Here is a 17,267-nt window from a genome sequence, read left to right as displayed (position 1 = left end):
AATACCAATAACCTCCCGATAAGAATCAAAAGCTCTTGATCGAAGCATGTTGATCTCCAAACAATCAAAAAGAAGAAAAAAAAAGACGACAAAACGCCGAGCACCGTCGCTGAAGCAAGATGCATCACACCCCTCCCCCCAGAAAAATCACGCGCCAGCATGATCTTCACCTCTCTCTCCCTCTCGACTGCCCTCCCTCGGAGACCTCATTTCGTGATCAAGGTTAAGCAACGACCCCATTCCGCATATTCTCCACGGTCCGAATACCAACACCCTTCAGGGTACTCAGCTCAGCGAGGCTGCTCACTTGAAAAGCCGACGACTCATCGGTGGAATCTTCATTGCAGCCCATCGTCTCATCCATCTCACAGAGACAGTCGACTATAGCCTCGGCCTTTTTGGCGCCAACTCCTTTCAGTAACTTGATCTGGCTCACATCGCGCGAGTTGATGATGGACAAGAGGCGCACGGTCCGTGGAGAGACCGCTGGATCTTGGTAGTCGTCCAGCGCGCTCAAGTCCCCATCGTGGCATTCGAGGGCTTTGGACGTTGCTCGTTTTTTCGCTTGCGGGAGGGTGCTGTCCTCGTCACTCATGGCATGGTCATCGCCGTCGAGTGCATCCGTCATGTCGGTGTCGAGATCAGCTGCTTGACGCTTGCCTAATGTCACAGTTGGCTCCTTCTTCAAGCTGAGCATGCTTCCGAGTCGTCCCTCGGGAGGTGAGACCTGAGCCATCGATGGTCGAGAAATCGCCTTTCCTTGCATCCGCTCTTTCAAATTCGCGATCTTGGACACGAGTTTCTCGTTGTGTGGGAAATGCGGTAGCGCAAGTTGATACATCTTCAGGGCCGAACTGAGTTCGCCACGGGCCTGATGTTGTTTGGCCATGAGCAAGTAGGAAAGACCCTCGGCGCGAGCGTCTTCCGTCCCTTCTATCCGCTGCTCGAGCTGTTCGAGTCGACGTTGGAGGCGTTCATTCAACTCGTGCACCTGAGTGTGGCGCGATTTCTCGCTCATCGCTCGCACTGCCAGAATCTCTTCGACCTTTTTCTCGACCATTTCCTCGATCTTCGCCGCGGAGATATCGCCGTAATTGAGCTGAGAAGGGGCGTAACTAGGTCGAGGCGGCTTGATCGTGCGAATCGCATGCGGTTCCCCGGAGAGGGACGACTTCTTCAAAACTTCAGGTTTGCGAAGTTGCGTAACGGCCTTTATTTGCGTGCGGTCGGAGTAGACACTGAATAGCTTGAGAGGTTTCTCCTCCTCCTTCTTGGCAGGGTCTTTGCTCGCGGCCACGGGCATGTTCACATGAACTGAAGCAGTCAGCGGTTGCAGCGGTTTTCGCGTCGCAGCCAGTGACGGGCGCATTGCCGGCCGCACAGGTCCTTTGAAGATCGGATCGTTCTCGACTTCGCGCACCTCGATCTTTCTGGTGCGGTTGGCAACGTTGAGGGAGCTGAGCGTGTCCAGATGGTAGGATCGCACGGGGGCCAAGTTCAGGATCATGATGGTGAGACCGTTGTTCTGGCCTAAAGAAAGGATTCGAGTCATCTTCGACTCGCGGTACGGAATGCGAGCCTGTTTCTTCGTGATGGCCTCCACACATTGGGCGAGAACGAAGAGGCTTTTGTTGATGCTTGCCGACTCGACCATTCGCTCCTTGTCATTCTCCGTCCGTCGATTATCCTCCGAACCCGCGAGGTCGATCGCGGAGGCGGTACTAATGCGAGTCTTTTCTGGTGTCGTGATTGTGATTTTGACTCCAAGAATCGCGTGGGATCGGGAAGAGTGCGCATTAAGCTACAGACACGTATTGTCAGACGAAGCATGCCGGCAATGTGTACCCCACGTGCAGTAACTCACCTTTGTCGCAGACGTCGAGCGGTTAGTGTTGGCCTGATCATATAGACTCTCAAACTCCTTCAAACTCGTACAGGGCTTCTCTGTCAGCCCACAGACAACAGTCTTGCCTCCGTTGTCTCGCAACGGCAGCCCCGCCAGCGTGCGTTTCTCAGGTGGCTCGAATAGGTCAAAGACCTTGTCGTTATATATCTCGTAATAGCTCAATGACACCTGCACACTGGTCTCGCCATCGCTATCCTTCTCCATCTTCCGGCTTCGTCTGTAAATACCACTCAGGAGTCGGGGGATCACACCTCGCTCGGCGAGGCTTTTACCGCCGCGCATCGTATGCGTCTTGCCGGTTCCGGTGACGCCGTAGGCAAACAAGGTGACATCGAATCCATTGAAGAGGTGCTTGATCGTGGGAGACACTAAAGTACGCGCGCAACGGATTCAGCGATGAGTGGGTTTCGGATGAAAGGGCGCAAAAAAACGGGAGAGGCTGCTCAGCCATCGAAATTGTCCCTCGTCAGGGGAGTCAGTACTCACCCTCTGCATCGAACAGCTCCTGCTGTGTGACATCCGCATCGTACACCGCATTGAACTGAAACGAGTACTCCTCGCCTTCGTTCTTTGGGTTGGGAATCCGAACAATACTATCCCGGTCCTTCAGCGCAGCTGACTTGCGATCTTCAACTGAGGATTCGCGCGACTTGACCTCCGCCGCGCTTGTCGAGGCACCTGTGCGAAGAATGACATCGAAGTCGCGTTCAGACTTGAGAAGTGGTCGCACACGTGCAACGACCCGAACACTCATCTTGGCAATCCAACCATTCAAGTCGAGTCTTCAATCTTGTCGCCAGTCGAATGCTACCTGGACCATCCCCCCCTTATGCAATTACTACTCGCGAGTCTGGCCGAAATGCGGAAGATCGCGCGAGTCTCAAGCAATATACGAGCAATTGAAACAAACCAAAAGCAAGCAAAATCCTCTTAATGCAAGAACAATGACGCGACTCACGAGCCTAGTGAATGACGATGCAAGATTGACGGTGAGAACGTGTGGATCGTGCGTTGCGGCAGACGAGTGTGGTGGGCTGGTGTTGACCGGGCAACACCTCTTCTTCTACCAGCCACATTCCCTCGTGAGGCTCGAAGTAATTGTGTACCCTACCTACGCTGGTATGCAAAAGCGAAGTGACCATGCTGTAAACTGGTCTAATCTTGAAATAGGGTTGCTTTAGACGATCTGCTCGGGATTGAATTGATACAAATGCTTGATATTGTTTTTTGAGTTTATACCTGCTTAGAAGGAATTCTCGAAGATTATTTCATTGAAGTGAACCTCCTATGACGGCATAAACCAGAACAATTCACATCAATAAGAACCTCCTCAACGTCTAAAAGTCCACTCTTGAAGTCTCCCATATATCGATTGATCGGGAGTACATCCAGCTCCTTTCATCTTTGCTTCAACACTCGATGTATATACTTCGCCAGTTGACCAACCTCGGGGCTCCTACAGATATGGTTTTCCCTCATGTGATTGGCCCGCTGACCCTCAGCCTAAAGGCCACCTTCGCCATCACCGCCTCCTTTGCTCTCCTTCCCCCTCCGTGACTGAAGCTCATTCATCTGCTGTTGGTAAGTCCAGAGACTCTTCACAATAGATCTAGTCGCTCACTCCAAGTCGATCGCCTCCTCGCTCTCACCATATCGCCATCTTCTCGTCAATCGAGGACTCGCTGACATTCAAGCTGATTGTGGGGTTCTAGCGAAGCTCAGCATTGTTACCCGCAACCCCATCTCAATTCGCAAACACAACCTACCTTCACCTCTGTCGCCTGGCTCGACTACCCTTCTTCCCTCGGAGGAGCTTCATTGCGGAACATTGAACAACACAGTCAACATCTTCAGCAGATCTTAATGGCCGCTCCACAAGGGGGTTACCCTCCCCAGGAAGGGTATGCCCAGCCGGGCTATGGCTCTCCAGATCCCGCACTTCAACAGTCGTCGGCGGTTCCACCACAGGGTGCACCACCGCCTACCGGTGCTGGTGGTAAAAAAAAGCGAGCTTATGCTGGTGAAGCTTTTGGATTTGGTTCCGGAGCCAATGCGGCTCTCGGAGGCCAGCCTACAGCTGGGGGAGCTTACGGTGCCTACCCCCCACAGCCACCCGTTGCAGGATATCAACAGCCAACCTATGGCGCTGAACCTGTTCCCATGCAGCCAGCGGCGCAGGGATACGCTGCTCCTTCAGATCCCAATGTGGCGCAGATGACACAGCAGTTCGGCGGAATGGGCATGAGCGAGCCACACCACATGCCTCCAGCGCCGGCGGAGCCCGCGGTATACTCCCAACGCCATGTTCCGCTCAACCAGCTCTATCCGACGGACCTCATCTCCCAGCCCTTTAATGTCGCCGAGCTGGACTATCCTCCTCCTCCTATTGTCTTGCCCCCACAGGTATGAACAATCAATGTCCGATCCGCTTGGCGATGCTTGCTCGAAATGATAAACTAATCACCAAGCCTCCCTGCAGACCAGTGTCTTCGACTCTCCCCACGCCAATTGTCCGCCCAAGTATATGCGATCGACTTTGAACGCAGTCCCCACGAATAATTCCCTCCTCAAGAAATCGAAGTTGCCCTTTGCTTTGGTTATTCAGCCCTATGGCTCGCTACACGATGCCGAAGACACCGTCCCCGTCATCCCGGATCAGGTTATCTCACGGTGCAGACGCTGCCGCTCCTATATCAATCCCTTTGTGACTTTCCTTGACCATGGACACCGCTGGCGCTGCAACATGTGTAATTTGACAAATGACGTCCCCCAAGCATTTGACTGGGATGCGACACAACAGAAGCCCGCAGACCGTTCGCTTCGCGCCGACCTCAACTACAGTATGGTGGAGTTCGTCGCTCCGCAAGAGTACATGGTCCGCCCGCCACAGCCGTTGGTGTATCTGTTCTTGATTGATGTGAGCTACGCTTCTGTCACCAGTGGTCTTCTGGCTACCAGTGCTCGGTGCATTCTGGAGAGTCTCGACCGCATTCCCAACGCAGACCGTCGCACACGTCTCGGTTTCATTGCCGTCGACTCGAGCCTACACTACTTTAGCATTCCGCGCGACGGATCTCCCAGCTCCGATCCTCGCATGCTCGTGATCAGTGACCTCGAAGAGCCGTTCTTGCCCATTCCCGGCGATCTGTTGGTGACGCTAAGCGAGTGCCGCGAGAACATTGAGACATTCTTGAACAAGCTCCAGGAGATGTTCCAGAACACTCAGAGTAACAGCTGTGCCATGGGTTCGGCTCTGCGCGCCGGTTACAAGCTTATCTCTCCCGTTGGAGGCAAGATGACTGTCTTGAGCGCATCCTTGCCCAATATCGGCCATGGAGCCCTCTCCATGCGTGAGGACAAAAAGGTCCTCGGCACGAGCAAGGAGTCGGCCCTCTTGCAGACGGCCAACGCATTCTACAAGAGCTTCGCGGTGGAGTGCTCTAAGGCTCAAGTATCTGTTGATATGTTCTTGTTCTCGTCCCAATACCAAGACGTTGCGTCTTTGAGCTGCTTGCCCCGCTACACCGGTGGTCAGACTTACTTCTACCCTGGCTGGAACGCGGCTCGACCCGAAGATGCTATGAAGTTCGCTCGCGAGTTCTCCGAGTACCTTTCGTCTGAGATTGGTCTCGAGGCTGTGCTCCGTGTCCGGGCTACCACTGGCCTTCGCATGAGCACTTTCTACGGCAACTTCTTCAACCGCAGTTCCGACCTTTGCGCGTTCCCTGCATTCCCCCGTGACCAGGCATACGTCGTGGAAGTCGCCATTGACGAGACCGTCGCCAAGCCCGTCGTGTGTCTCCAAGCTGCTGTCCTTCATACTACTTGCAATGGCGAGCGTCGCATCCGAGTCATCACTGTGGCTTTGCCAACTACCACCAACTTGGCCGACATCTATGCTTCCGCTGACCAGCAAGCTATTGCCACCTTCTTCAGCCACAAGGCTGTCGAGCGTGCGCTGAGCAGTGGTCTGGAGCCGGCTCGTGAAGCCCTGCAGACCAAGATTATTGAGCTGCTTTCCACCTACCGCAAGGAACTTGCTGGTGGCAGCGTCAGTGGCAGCGGCCTGCAGTTCCCTGCTAACTTGCGTGGATTGCCCGTTCTCTTCCTTGCTCTGATCAAGAATGTAAGTTTTCAATATGTCAAGCTGGGCTAAAGCTCTCAGTGTCTTCGCTCTGTCTCTTCCGATGACGTGTTTCTAATATGGGATTCTGCACAGCTCGGTCTCCGCAAGTCTGCTCAAATCCCCACGGATATGCGATCCGCTGCTCTTTGCCTGCTGTCCACTCTTCCCCTGCCTCTTCTCATTCAATACATCTATCCCCGGATGTACTCCCTTCACGATATGCCCGACAATGCCGGTATCCCCGATGAGCAGACGGGCGAAATCGTCCTCCCGCCTACCGTGAACCTGTCCTCGGGCCGCATTGCCTCGTACGGCTTGTACCTGATCGACGACGGCCAAACCCAGTTCCTGTGGGTCGGTCGGGATGCCGTGCCCCAGCTGATCGAGGACGTGTTTGGCGTACCCGACCGAACCCAGCTGCGTGTGGGCAAGACGACCTTGCCCGTGGTGGAGAACGAGTTCAACCAGCGCGTGCGTGCGGTGATTGAGAAGAGTCGGGACCACCGCTCCAAGGGTGTCGGCAGTATGATTGTGCCTCACCTGTACGTGGTGCGCGAGGATGGCGAGCCTGGTCTGCGTCTGTGGGCGCAGACGATGCTGGTGGAGGACCGGGCTGACCAGAGTGTGAGCCTGGACCAATGGATGACAACATTGCGGGAGAAGGTATGCTGATGACCTTTCATTTCTTCTTTCTTTTGTGTGTGGTTCCTCTGTCTTTCTGTCTATACACTGCCTCTGGTCTCTCTCAAGTCTTTCCCTCTGAGCGATGACTGACTGCTTTGATCGTCCAGGTCATTCAATAAAAAAATGGTCTTTTCCTTTCTTCGTGCAGGTTTTCTTTTTTTTTTTTTGAGTGTTGTCGATGCCCTCCGTAGAGTCATGTCCACACATCCTCCCCTCTGCTAACCTGTTCCCGTCCCCGTCCCCGTCATGAATGTCTATGTGCCTCCTCTTGCGTTTTGCATGTTTACCTGTACCATTACGGATGAAGGGCTTGGATATCTGAAAATCTTATTTCCTTTCTATACTGTTCTTCCTTGAAGTGTACGGTTCATCAGTGGCGCTGCGACGACGCTAGCCCTTGTGGGCCACCGAAGTGTAGTATGATCATGGAGTATCCTTCCATTTGAGACGCGATGGTCGGTATTCAAGTGACAGTTGTCGATGCGATGTTTCAAAAGCTCGGCCTCGCCACGAATGAGTTTTCATTTCAGTGAAGATTTCAATTCTCATCATGAAAAATTCATTGGCACGATTGTCCATGTGTTGACGCTTCGATCCTCTCGTGGAATGGATTGTTGGCCGAACTCGCTAGGCCGGACTCCGGAGACTTCTGCGCGAAAGAAGACTTGCATAGGTTGATGGTTTTTGATGCCCATTTGTGCTCAAGTCTTGAAGGTCTACGGTCCCCCGCCCTCCTCTCTTTTTGGCAGTGCGGCGGTTCCAGGTTGAACTGAAACAACCACCCTCTTGTTGGGAGAAGGGTGGAGATGTTCCGGAATTCAATTCTGTCTCATCTTACACTGTGTGCTCTGAGTCTCTGAGGTGACATGTGAAACCTGCTATATGGGGGCACGGGACACAGAAAGGGCTGGTTGGGTGCAGGTGGGTTTGAGTTGGTGTATGAGAGAGACTTGGAAAACGGGCGGTGGCCCAATCATTTGGTCGGCTGAGGGAGGGAGTTATAACTTGGTGACTTCCTAGTAGCCCGTTGTCGAGGTTGGTGGGGGACGGGTTGAAGGTAAAACGATGATTTTCGTCCATTAGTCTGGCGTTGCGAGAGAGGTAGAGTAGAGCTCTCCTTCCAGTTTGGCATGGCATGTTTGAGAAAGTGCACGGGCATTACAACAATACGCAGGTAGGATTCAAATGCTACTACAGTGCCGCCGTTGGGTCGGGGCAATGGGTCTGGTTGAGTAGTGGACACTGGACAGGGAGTACTACAATTAGGTACAACGTACTAACCGGAGACCACCGGCTAGATTACTGCAGTGATTGAATAGACTTGAGGACTGATACCATGGAATACAACAGACGAGTCACTGTGATTGTGACCAGTCCCGACAGTAGCGCGAGTCAGCCCTGGAGACCGTGAACATGGGAAAGGGTATGAGAGGACAGCATTTGGCGCTGGTGGCGGGAACTTTGTTTTTTTCTTGAGGGGCTCTGCAAATGACAATGATGGGCATTGGAAGAGCATTGATCGGTGGATCAGGATCTGGGGCCCGGCGTGGATTGAGGGTCAGGCAGGACGGCTGTACAGTGTGGATTGTACCCTCATTACCAGGTTGTTGACTACAATTTACAAGGTACATATGGTGCTAGGAAGTTCCCTTAGATCCCTCTCTACAACTACGATTCTGAAGCTTGTATGGTGGAGGATCTTGGTAGAAGATCTCCAACGGTGAAGACGGACGGAAAGTAGATTGTTGATGAAGTCTGGTCCGGGTCTAGAATAAATTAGCTTCAGGAAGGGGAGTTGTATTTCACATACAGTGCTAGGTTAACTGCCTTGAATCTTATCTACGCTTTGGCTTTGGAAACATTGATATAGTTCTATGAGCCCTGGTAGGACTAGGTAGCCGTACCACTAGTAGCTACGCAAATACTAGTAGCTTGGAATACACACGGGTGGTCGTTTCCGTGACGACATATTCATGAAGCAAGTAGGTAGTGTACTCGTAGTCTCGTAATCATTATCGATATCTTGGAGTACTCATGTTGATCACCTCAACACTGGAGAATGGAGTGTTCCGGATAAACCTCAGCTTCCAGAGGAACCTTTGCCGGCTGCTCTGATTTTCTGGTTCTGTGGAGTCGACCGTCCCCAACGGAGCCAAGGTTCTTGCTAAAATAAACAATCGGTGAGCTCTATGAGCTCCATGAGCTCCATTTGGTCGGATACCAGTACAGTAGTAGTATACTACAGTAACTGGATGTATGAGTAGCACTGCCGCCTCATACCTACCGGTACTCCCAACAAGAGCTAGTGCTCGTGCTGGCCCCGACACTGGCACTGACCATATTTGGTGTGATCCCAAAGTCCTGCTTTTACCAATAAGAAGCGACAGTAACGGTCAATCAAGCATGCAGACAGACTCGACTGTCAAGCTGTTGGAGAGTGTTTGGGGCTAGTCATCGATAGGCTTAGACCTGGGTGGATATGTTTCAATGCATCCTCGTGCACATCCCCGTGCGTCAGCCGTGCGGGCATCTCTCTCTCTCTCTCTCTCACTCTCTTGACTGACTCTCGAGCTCGAACATTGGAGGGCTGTGGAAGGGCGATGATCCGTGGAATTACGGCATGGGAGAACAGCCCGAGTCCATGTCACAGCATCATATACCGTCATTGTTTGCAGAATCTTCGGTTAAGAAGAATAGACTCAGTTACTTGATTGACAAACGGAGCTGGAATCTGGCTAGAGCTCGATCAGCAATCATAGAAGCTGGTCCAGGAACATGATCTTGACAATTCAGGTACCATATTCGCATCTATCTGCCTTCCCCGTTCGGACAATGTCCCCCTCGTCGATCCATACTCTGATAATAAGTACATCACACATGGCTGTACGATCCAAGTTGATGGTCTCATCATATCTGCCCACCTTCAGCCGGCGTCCAGTGGACCAGAGTCGGTACATGACTTCCTGGCACTGGAGGTTACCATGTCCCATCACATCACCACACCACTTCCGAAGGACAGCAGAGCAGAGCAGAGCAGAGCTTTTTAGGGCTTGATCACTTGATCGCTGGATCACTTGACCCGTCCATTCTTCTTTCGACTGCCTCACGTTCCTCTGGAGATCGTCCGTGCTTTTGCACCTCTGCTCATCTCGAGTCCAGCAACTCTGACAATCGCACCGACACTCCTCTCCACCTCCAACATCCATCTTCCATCTTCCATCCTCCGTACTCCACCCACCTCCCATCGTCATCTCGTGCCTCCTGGAACGCTGCTCATCTCCTGGCGGTTTCGTCGGGCCCCACCAACAACACGCCTGTGGCTGAGTTTCGCTGAGTCTTGCTGAGTCGTGCTCCGTTCGTATGCTTGGGACCCTCCTTCGGACTTTGGAGACTCCTTTGGCTCCTTTGGCTCCTTTGGCTCCCCACTGTCTCTTCCACGTTGCCTCCTCTTCCTCCCCCCACCATTTATCAGACCTCTCTCTGATCATCGCTGGAGCGGAAAGATCGAAGCCCTACTGCCACAGTGACTAACAGACCTCCAGCAATTCATCCACCTGGTATGTGTGTGTCCCTCTCTCTTCATCCCTACGACTCTGATCCCCCTACATGTATGGTCTCGCCGTGATCTCCATTGCACCGGCATCGCTATCGCTCGCGGGGCTGGTTATATCTGGTGATCATCCCGCCCGACCACAGAGTTCCCCCGCCTCGGCTTCTACTTCCACCCCTTCCAACCTTGAATCTGTCCCCCCACTACCCAAGCAAGCTTCACCCACCACTAGCTCTCCCAAAGTGAAGTGCTCTGACGGATCTCTCTAGCTGGACCATTCTTGTCCTTGATTCTCCACGATTGCCACCTCTTCCGCCTCCCTCCTAAGACGGTCCTCTGTAGATCGTAAAGATCTCGCTCTACAACTGACCCCTCCTCCGATACCCGCTCCTCATCCTCGTCTCTTTCCATCCTTCCCCTGACTATCTCTGGTCCCAAAAGCCAGTCAACTCCACCTCATCACGTCCCTTCATTTTTTTTCGCAACACCACTCCCCAACACACACTCCTCTTCTCACCCGCTTTCCCTTTCTTTCTCCCTCTATCTCTCTCCCTCTCTCTATCTCTCTCTCTTTCCCTGCGAGTTCCGCAGACTCGCTCACAACAGTCGTGAGCCGGAAAAAAAAGGGGATCTCGAAACAAGCAATTCCGCTCAGACTTGTGGAGTACACAATAAAGGTCAGCTCATACGTCTTTTTCCTCCAACTTTCGTCGTTTTTTATTTCTCGTTCTGTCGCCGAGTGCAGGCTTTACTCTCTTTCCCAGAGAATCATATACATGGACTACTTCCGATTTGGGAAGCTGAATATGTCTGACGTCTGCGCGCTCCCTCGCTCTCCCTCTCTCTTTTCCTCCCGGGATGGATGGGAAACCTCCAGGTCACAATCTTGTGATGGAAATAGGAAAAAGCGGAATCTGGCTGGATGTTGGTCTCCTCTCTTGTTTACTATTGAACTGCAAAAGCAACATGGCCCTGGTTGATTCATCTGATGTTTGCTCATTCGCAATTGACGCCTCTGGGACCCAGCATGTTGTTTTCATCAATTCGTGTCTGGCCTAGCCTGGCCTAGCCTAACCTTGCACTGCACAATCACATCGCACAAAGACCCCATTACCCCAGTCTTGGGCATGAACATCCGTCTCTCTTCCATTCTGGTTCTGTCTGGCTTTCCAACCTGCTCTCAACATTTTCCACTTCTCCACATTTCACTGCCCCCAACTGACAAAAGCTTCCCAGTCTCTTTCAATACCGACACGATGGTCCAACAACCACCGTCCGGAGGATCACGCAAGATCTCCTTCAATGTGTCGGAGCAGTACGAGATTCAGGACGTGATCGGAGAGGGCGCATATGGTGTGGTCTGGTAAGCGCAATACTCCATCCATTTCTTTGATCGTTCTAGTCAATCTATTGGGCGGAAGAAGGTCTTTCCACATTCGGAATTGTGGTCCATCAAGAGAGAGATGACGGGAAAGCTTATGCGACGATTTGCCTCTATAGCTCCGCCATCCACAAGCCCTCCGGTCAAAAAGTGGCCATTAAAAAAATCACGCCCTTCGACCACTCCATGTTCTGCCTGCGAACCCTGCGCGAGATGAAGTTGCTTCGTTACTTCAACCACGAGAACATCATCTCCATCCTCGACATTCAACGACCCCGCAACTACGAGGGTTTCAATGAGGTCTACCTCATCCAGGAGCTGATGGAGACGGACATGCACCGCGTCATCCGCACCCAGGATCTATCCGATGACCACTGCCAATACTTTATCTACCAGACCCTCCGCGCCCTCAAGGCCATGCACTCCGCCAACGTCCTGCACCGTGACCTCAAGCCATCCAACCTGCTGCTGAATGCCAACTGCGACTTGAAGGTCTGTGACTTTGGTCTTGCTCGCTCTGCCGCATCCACCGATGACAACTCGGGCTTCATGACTGAATATGTGGCCACCCGTTGGTACCGTGCGCCGGAGATCATGTTGACCTTTAAGGAGTACACCAAGGCGATCGATGTGTGGAGTGTGGGTTGCATCTTGGCGGAGATGTTGAGTGGCAAGCCCTTGTTCCCTGGAAAGGACTGTACGTGAACCTTCAACCTCATTCAATTTGGCCCCCTCACCTTTGCAGTATATCACAGGAGACTGACGCTGACGATTCTGCTTCCAGACCACCATCAGTTGACCCTCATTCTGGATGTTCTCGGCACACCAACCATGGAAGATTACTATGGAATCAAGTCCCGCCGAGCGCGCGAGTACATCCGCTCCCTGCCCTTCAAGAAGAAGATCCCCTTCCGTGCCCTCTTCCCCAAGAGCAATGATCTGGCCCTAGATTTGTTGGAAAAGCTTCTGGCCTTCAACCCTGCCAAGCGTATCACGGTGGAAGAGGCTTTGCGCCATCCATACCTCGAGCCTTACCATGATCCTGAGGATGAGCCCACTGCGCCTCCGATTCCCGAGGCATTCTTCGACTTTGATAAGAATAAGGACACCTTGAGCAAGGAGCAATTGAAGCGTGAGTTGTCCCTGGTCCCCGTCAATGATGGTATTGTAAAGGCTGCTAACTTGGAACCTCCCGATAGTGTTGATCTACGAGGAGATTATGCGGTGAACACCTTCCATAGATTCAAAAACATCAAGCGGCTTTTGTTTTCTTCTTGTCTAGCATTTCCCCCCTTCCCATTCTATATTTCGTCTTCTTTTCCCGGCGTCCCCCTTTCTACTTTATTTCCTTCCTCCCTCTTTCTGATTTAGAGCATGCAATGAACGGATGGGAGAGCAATGATGATGATTCATACAAACAAGCTGGGAACTGGAATTGGTCCTCTGGGAGTCATAAACTCACAACTTCTTGAAACTTCTCTCTCGTCTTCCAATCTCTTCATCTCTCTCTCGCCCTCTAAGTGACTTTCAAGGATCTCCCATAACCACCCCCCGCCCCCCAAAATGGATGAGAGTTTCGACACAAATGAGACTTGTGCTTACTGCTTACTGCTTACTTCCATCCAGTTGGCTTGACTCGGACCGCGAGGCTTCGTCACGCATGTGGAGGAGCCGGGCACTCGGTCGCAGGATTCGTCACGTCGTTTCGTGGGAACCTTGGATTGTACGTACAAATTTTGCGTCCTCCGGGCAGCAGATTTTCAAAGACCCACGGAAGGGCCCTATAAGAAGGAAGGCCTATGAGGACTAGACAGGATACACAATATACGGGTGGGAAGTCGAACTTGCCCTGTCACCCCTTAATATGGTCCGTCGTCTCCATCTTCGACTGGGCGTCCGTCTCTCGCATCGCCATAAACCATCGAATTCCCTCTGCAACGCCCTCTGGACTCGGTTTCTCCGCACAAACATGCGCTTCGAAAGCAAACTTCTCCCGCAAAAAGTCCCTCGTGGTCGGTCCAATCGTCGCAACAAAGATATCCGGCCGGGCAGCCTGTTTGCCACTTTCGTGTGGATTCTCGTTTCCATCAGACGCGTTCTTCCCAAAGGGACCCATTTTCAAGACCCGCAGCATGGCCTCGCAACCCGTTGGGGAAAAGACGACGACCCAAATTGGAGCTGTTGGACCAGAGAGAGACGGAGAATCGGTAGGGCCAGTGTGTTGAGTCTTCACTCGACACTGACGCACCGCATCCGCAAAGTCCGCCTCAAAGGACTCCATTTCCCCGGTCTCATAGACCACGATCTCTTCCACGTGGATACGATCAGTCTCGGGGCGGTCCGGACCCATGAGAGTCTTGGGAATGATATCTCGACGCTGTTCACCGACCAGAAAGAGCAGGGAGGGTTTTGTCGGTGGGGATGACCCATGTTGTGGCTCTGCAGTAGAGTCCGGGTATATCGTGTTGTAGTGCTCAAGAATCAAGTATGCGAGGTTCTGTCCGTTGCCGGCGTCCTCGCCATAGATTGTGGCGCCGGGCAGGTACTTGTCGCGAAGCGCTGCCAGAGCACGAGCTGTAGCTGGTCCCACGGTATATAATGGGAATGGTTTAGTCTGGGATGGTGTGAATGGCACTATCAAACATTGTCAACCAGGTCCCACCAAATAAGTAAAGCCCATCTTCAATCTTTTTTTTATAAGCAATCCACATACATCCATTCTCCTCAATCATCAGCGCAAAGGCCTCAACAGCCCTCTGACTCGTAAATATCATACCCCCAAACCTCCTGCCCGTCGCACCCAGTTCCCCCGAAGACCCCGGTCCCTGATCCTCCCCCGCAAAAGCCCCCGACGCAAAAAGCCCCCGCACCCTCTCCAGATTCTTCCCGTGAACCCGATGCTCCAGCACAGGTACAAAGCGCGGCTGGAACTCTTCGGAAAAGTACTCGTGGTATCCGTCGTGGGGGGACGATCTCGTTTTGAGCAGGAGAATGGGAGTTGGGCCGGACATTGTTGAGCCGCGAGCGTGCTGAGGGGGGGGGGGGGGGGGGGGTGTTGGTCTGGGACTATTATGTTGGTTTGGTGGAATGCAAGGGCGTTGCAAGCGGGGGAGTGTTTGGGAGGGAAGATTGAAAATCGGATCGAGGGAGTGATTGATGCGGTTCAAACTTCAGCCGGAGGACGTGGGTAGGGTGTTCTGGTGTAGTGTGGTTTTGGTCATTGTTTTGATTGCGAATGGCGAAATTGCATGCGGGGCGGAGCTTCAAGAGTCCGTGTCCGCGGGTTTGTCGGAGGGGGAGGTCTTGAGTAGCGCGGCACGGCTCGTATTCTGGACCAGCTTGAACGCTCCAAGTTCACCGTGGTCCGAGGATCATGATTTGGCTACATTTGGTGCTTGGTGCTGGGAGCTGGGAGCTGGGAGCTGAAGACAGCGGTTTGCATTCACGCTTATGAGGAGTCTTCAGATGGCTTCCAAATGGTCAAACTGCTACACACTACAGAGTACACCTTTCCTCCAGTTCACTACCATTGCAAGGACAAAGGAAATTTCTCGTTTTGATAGTCAAATCCAGACGACCCTAGAAACTAAAATTCGCGCGTCTAGAGAGAGAGAGAGAGAGAGAGAGAGAGAGAGAGATAAAGAAACACAGCTTTATGTACACATTTCATTTCGATTCCAACCCTTCCAATTTAAAGGGCATTCCCCCCCATCTACTGGTCGTCCAGCACGTGCAGATACTTCTTCTCCTCACGACGCTCGCGCTCAGTCGCAGGGGGAAGATCGTAGTAGGAGGAGCTACGGTAACCCTGCAGGTAGTGGAAGGTCAAGTCGGCCAGATCGGCAGTCTCGTTCATGCCGAGATCCTTGAAGGTCTTGGCATCCGGGTCGATCTCCTGGTCGATGAACTCACGCTCGACCTCGTCGGCGGACATGGTGTGCCACCACAGGTACTTGTTCAAGTAGTACGCGAAGGGCTTCAGGAGAGCCTTGGGCACGTTGATGTGGGTGCGCTTCTTGATGATTTCGCGATCCACCAACTCGGCAATCTCCGCGGTGGAGTAGTTCTTTGGACCGTAAAGCTCAAAGGTCTGACCAACGGTGCTGTCATCGTGCAGCATCTTCTCAAGAGCGGCACCGACGTCGATAGCCTGTGTGGAAGAAAAAAATATATACCAACGTCTCAGTTTCTTCGTTGCATACCAGGGCTTGCCGAGATTGGAAATTTATAGACTTACGTGAACGGGCCAGTAACGCTCCTGCATGTGGTTGGCAGTGAAGAGGTTGGAGACACCCGCAAGCTTGTGCAGCAGGTTGTCCTCGAAACCGAACATGGGTGCAGGGCGCACAATGGTGGTCTCCGGGTAGATTTTGCGGACGACCTCCTCACCCCAAGCCTAGATTGCATATGACATCAGTATCCTCAGGTTTCGAGATTACCGAGACAAGTCCAGTCGCAGTGCTACCAACCTTGGTGGCAAAGTATTCAGAGGGTGAATCACGGCGCGCATTGTAGGAGGAGACGTGAATGAAGCGGTCCACATCGTACTTGGCGACAGCCTCGGCGATGCGCTCGGCGCCGTCCACGTGCACGTCGGCGTAGGTGAAGTTCCTGTTTTCACCAGTCAGTTTCCCACTCGTCCAGGTATATCCAACGTCTTCAGTCGTGTTGCATCACTCACTTGGTGGGGTATTGGCGACCAACAAGGTTGTAGACAACGTCGGAGTGACGGACACTCTCCTCGATGGACTGAGTGTTGCGGAGATCGTATTCCTAGGGTCGAGTCAGGACCGGCGCTCTCATGGGAGAAGTGTATCGTCTCAAAGAGGTCCTCCATACCATGAAAGTAACGCGACCCAGATCACCAGTGACCTTCAAGTGACGCTTGGCCATCTCCTCACGGTAGGGGACCACCACATTGCATCCCTGGGTAGCTGCGGAACATCAGTCGCCCAACTTCTCTTTCGTCCGAACCCTGACCAAAAGTACATGATCCTCAACATACCGAGCTTGTTGACAATGTAGCGACCCAGGAAACCAGTGGCACCAAACACAGTCGCAGTGTGGCCTATATAAAATCGAGTGGTGAGTACGAATCGCACGGCTGCTTGAGAATGAATTGAGGCAGGGCCGAGTGATACCTCCGAGAGACGAGCTGAAGACATGATTTCCACGTTAGTGTGAAACCATTGACCGGAGCAGAAATACCATTGACCACTCACCGACCACCTTGAACCTTCAGAATCGGACGTCCGGTGCGAGTAATGGCGACATCCTGGAGGTTGCGGCGCTGGACCTGGACCTGAACGCGCGGGGCGGGAGCAAAGACTCGCGACCCCAGAGCAGGGTTGATTGACCGGCACTTCTGCATGGTCTCAACGGGATAGCTCGCGAGACCTTGTGGAGAGGAGTTGGTTGCCGATCTGGCGATAGTGAGAAGCAGTTGCAACGGGTCTTTCACAGTGAGCCCGTCCCGCCTGCAATTCGGGAACACGGGACTCTGGCACTAGTCCCAATTCGGTGACCACTCGTGTAGTCTGTCGGACTCGGCGGTATTGGCTTCGACCTTCATCAATGATCTGGTGATATGGTGCAATTGCGCACTCAATTCTCGTCAACT

General features: G+C 52.8%; 5 protein-coding genes across 5 annotated transcripts; 2 read left to right on the top strand and 3 right to left on the bottom strand.

Annotated features, from left to right (window-relative positions):
• Positions 1-223: 223 nt before the first annotated feature.
• On the bottom strand, positions 224-2,660 carry N7539_006393 (kinesin family protein; the record flags this gene model as incomplete). Its single annotated transcript, XM_056935995.1, has 3 exons — positions 224-1,801; positions 1,865-2,274; positions 2,393-2,660. 3 exons carry the CDS (start codon positions 2,658-2,660, stop codon positions 224-226), a joined length of 2,256 nt encoding a protein of 751 aa, XP_056788919.1.
• Positions 2,661-3,325: 665 nt separating this feature from the next.
• N7539_006392 (COPII subunit SEC24) lies at positions 3,326-6,835 on the top strand (the record flags this gene model as incomplete). Its single annotated transcript, XM_056935994.1, has 5 exons — positions 3,326-3,459; positions 3,619-4,309; positions 4,386-6,032; positions 6,072-6,695; positions 6,824-6,835. The coding sequence occupies 5 exons, from the start codon at positions 3,326-3,328 to the stop codon at positions 6,833-6,835; spliced, it is 3,108 nt and encodes a 1,035-aa protein (XP_056788918.1).
• A 4,687-nt stretch (positions 6,836-11,522) lies between these two features.
• On the top strand, positions 11,523-12,875 carry N7539_006391 (mitogen-activated protein kinase; the record flags this gene model as incomplete). The annotated part of the gene is made up of 4 exons (XM_056935993.1): positions 11,523-11,629; positions 11,767-12,344; positions 12,432-12,779; positions 12,847-12,875. The coding sequence occupies 4 exons, from the start codon at positions 11,523-11,525 to the stop codon at positions 12,873-12,875; spliced, it is 1,062 nt and encodes a 353-aa protein (XP_056788917.1).
• Positions 12,876-13,499: 624 nt separating this feature from the next.
• Positions 13,500-14,658, bottom strand: N7539_006390 (uroporphyrinogen-III synthase HEM4; the record flags this gene model as incomplete). The annotated part of the gene is made up of 2 exons (XM_056935992.1): positions 13,500-14,281; positions 14,361-14,658. The coding sequence occupies 2 exons, from the start codon at positions 14,656-14,658 to the stop codon at positions 13,500-13,502; spliced, it is 1,080 nt and encodes a 359-aa protein (XP_056788916.1).
• Positions 14,659-15,359: 701 nt separating this feature from the next.
• N7539_006389 (complex I NDUFA9 subunit family protein) lies at positions 15,360-17,018 on the bottom strand (the record flags this gene model as incomplete). The annotated part of the gene is made up of 8 exons (XM_056935991.1): positions 15,360-15,797; positions 15,885-16,043; positions 16,117-16,258; positions 16,329-16,420; positions 16,487-16,581; positions 16,653-16,715; positions 16,789-16,802; positions 16,870-17,018. 8 exons carry the CDS (start codon positions 17,016-17,018, stop codon positions 15,360-15,362), a joined length of 1,152 nt encoding a protein of 383 aa, XP_056788915.1.
• Between the last annotated feature and the right edge of the window lie 249 nt (positions 17,019-17,267).

The sequence above is a fragment of the Penicillium diatomitis genome (genome assembly GCF_028827545.1).
Source record: "Penicillium diatomitis strain IBT 30728 chromosome Unknown utg000008l_segment0_segment0, whole genome shotgun sequence".
NCBI classification, from domain to species: domain Eukaryota; kingdom Fungi; phylum Ascomycota; class Eurotiomycetes; order Eurotiales; family Aspergillaceae; genus Penicillium; species Penicillium diatomitis.
Note: the sequence above shows the minus strand (reverse complement) of the source record. Positions and strands in the feature narration are given on the sequence as shown.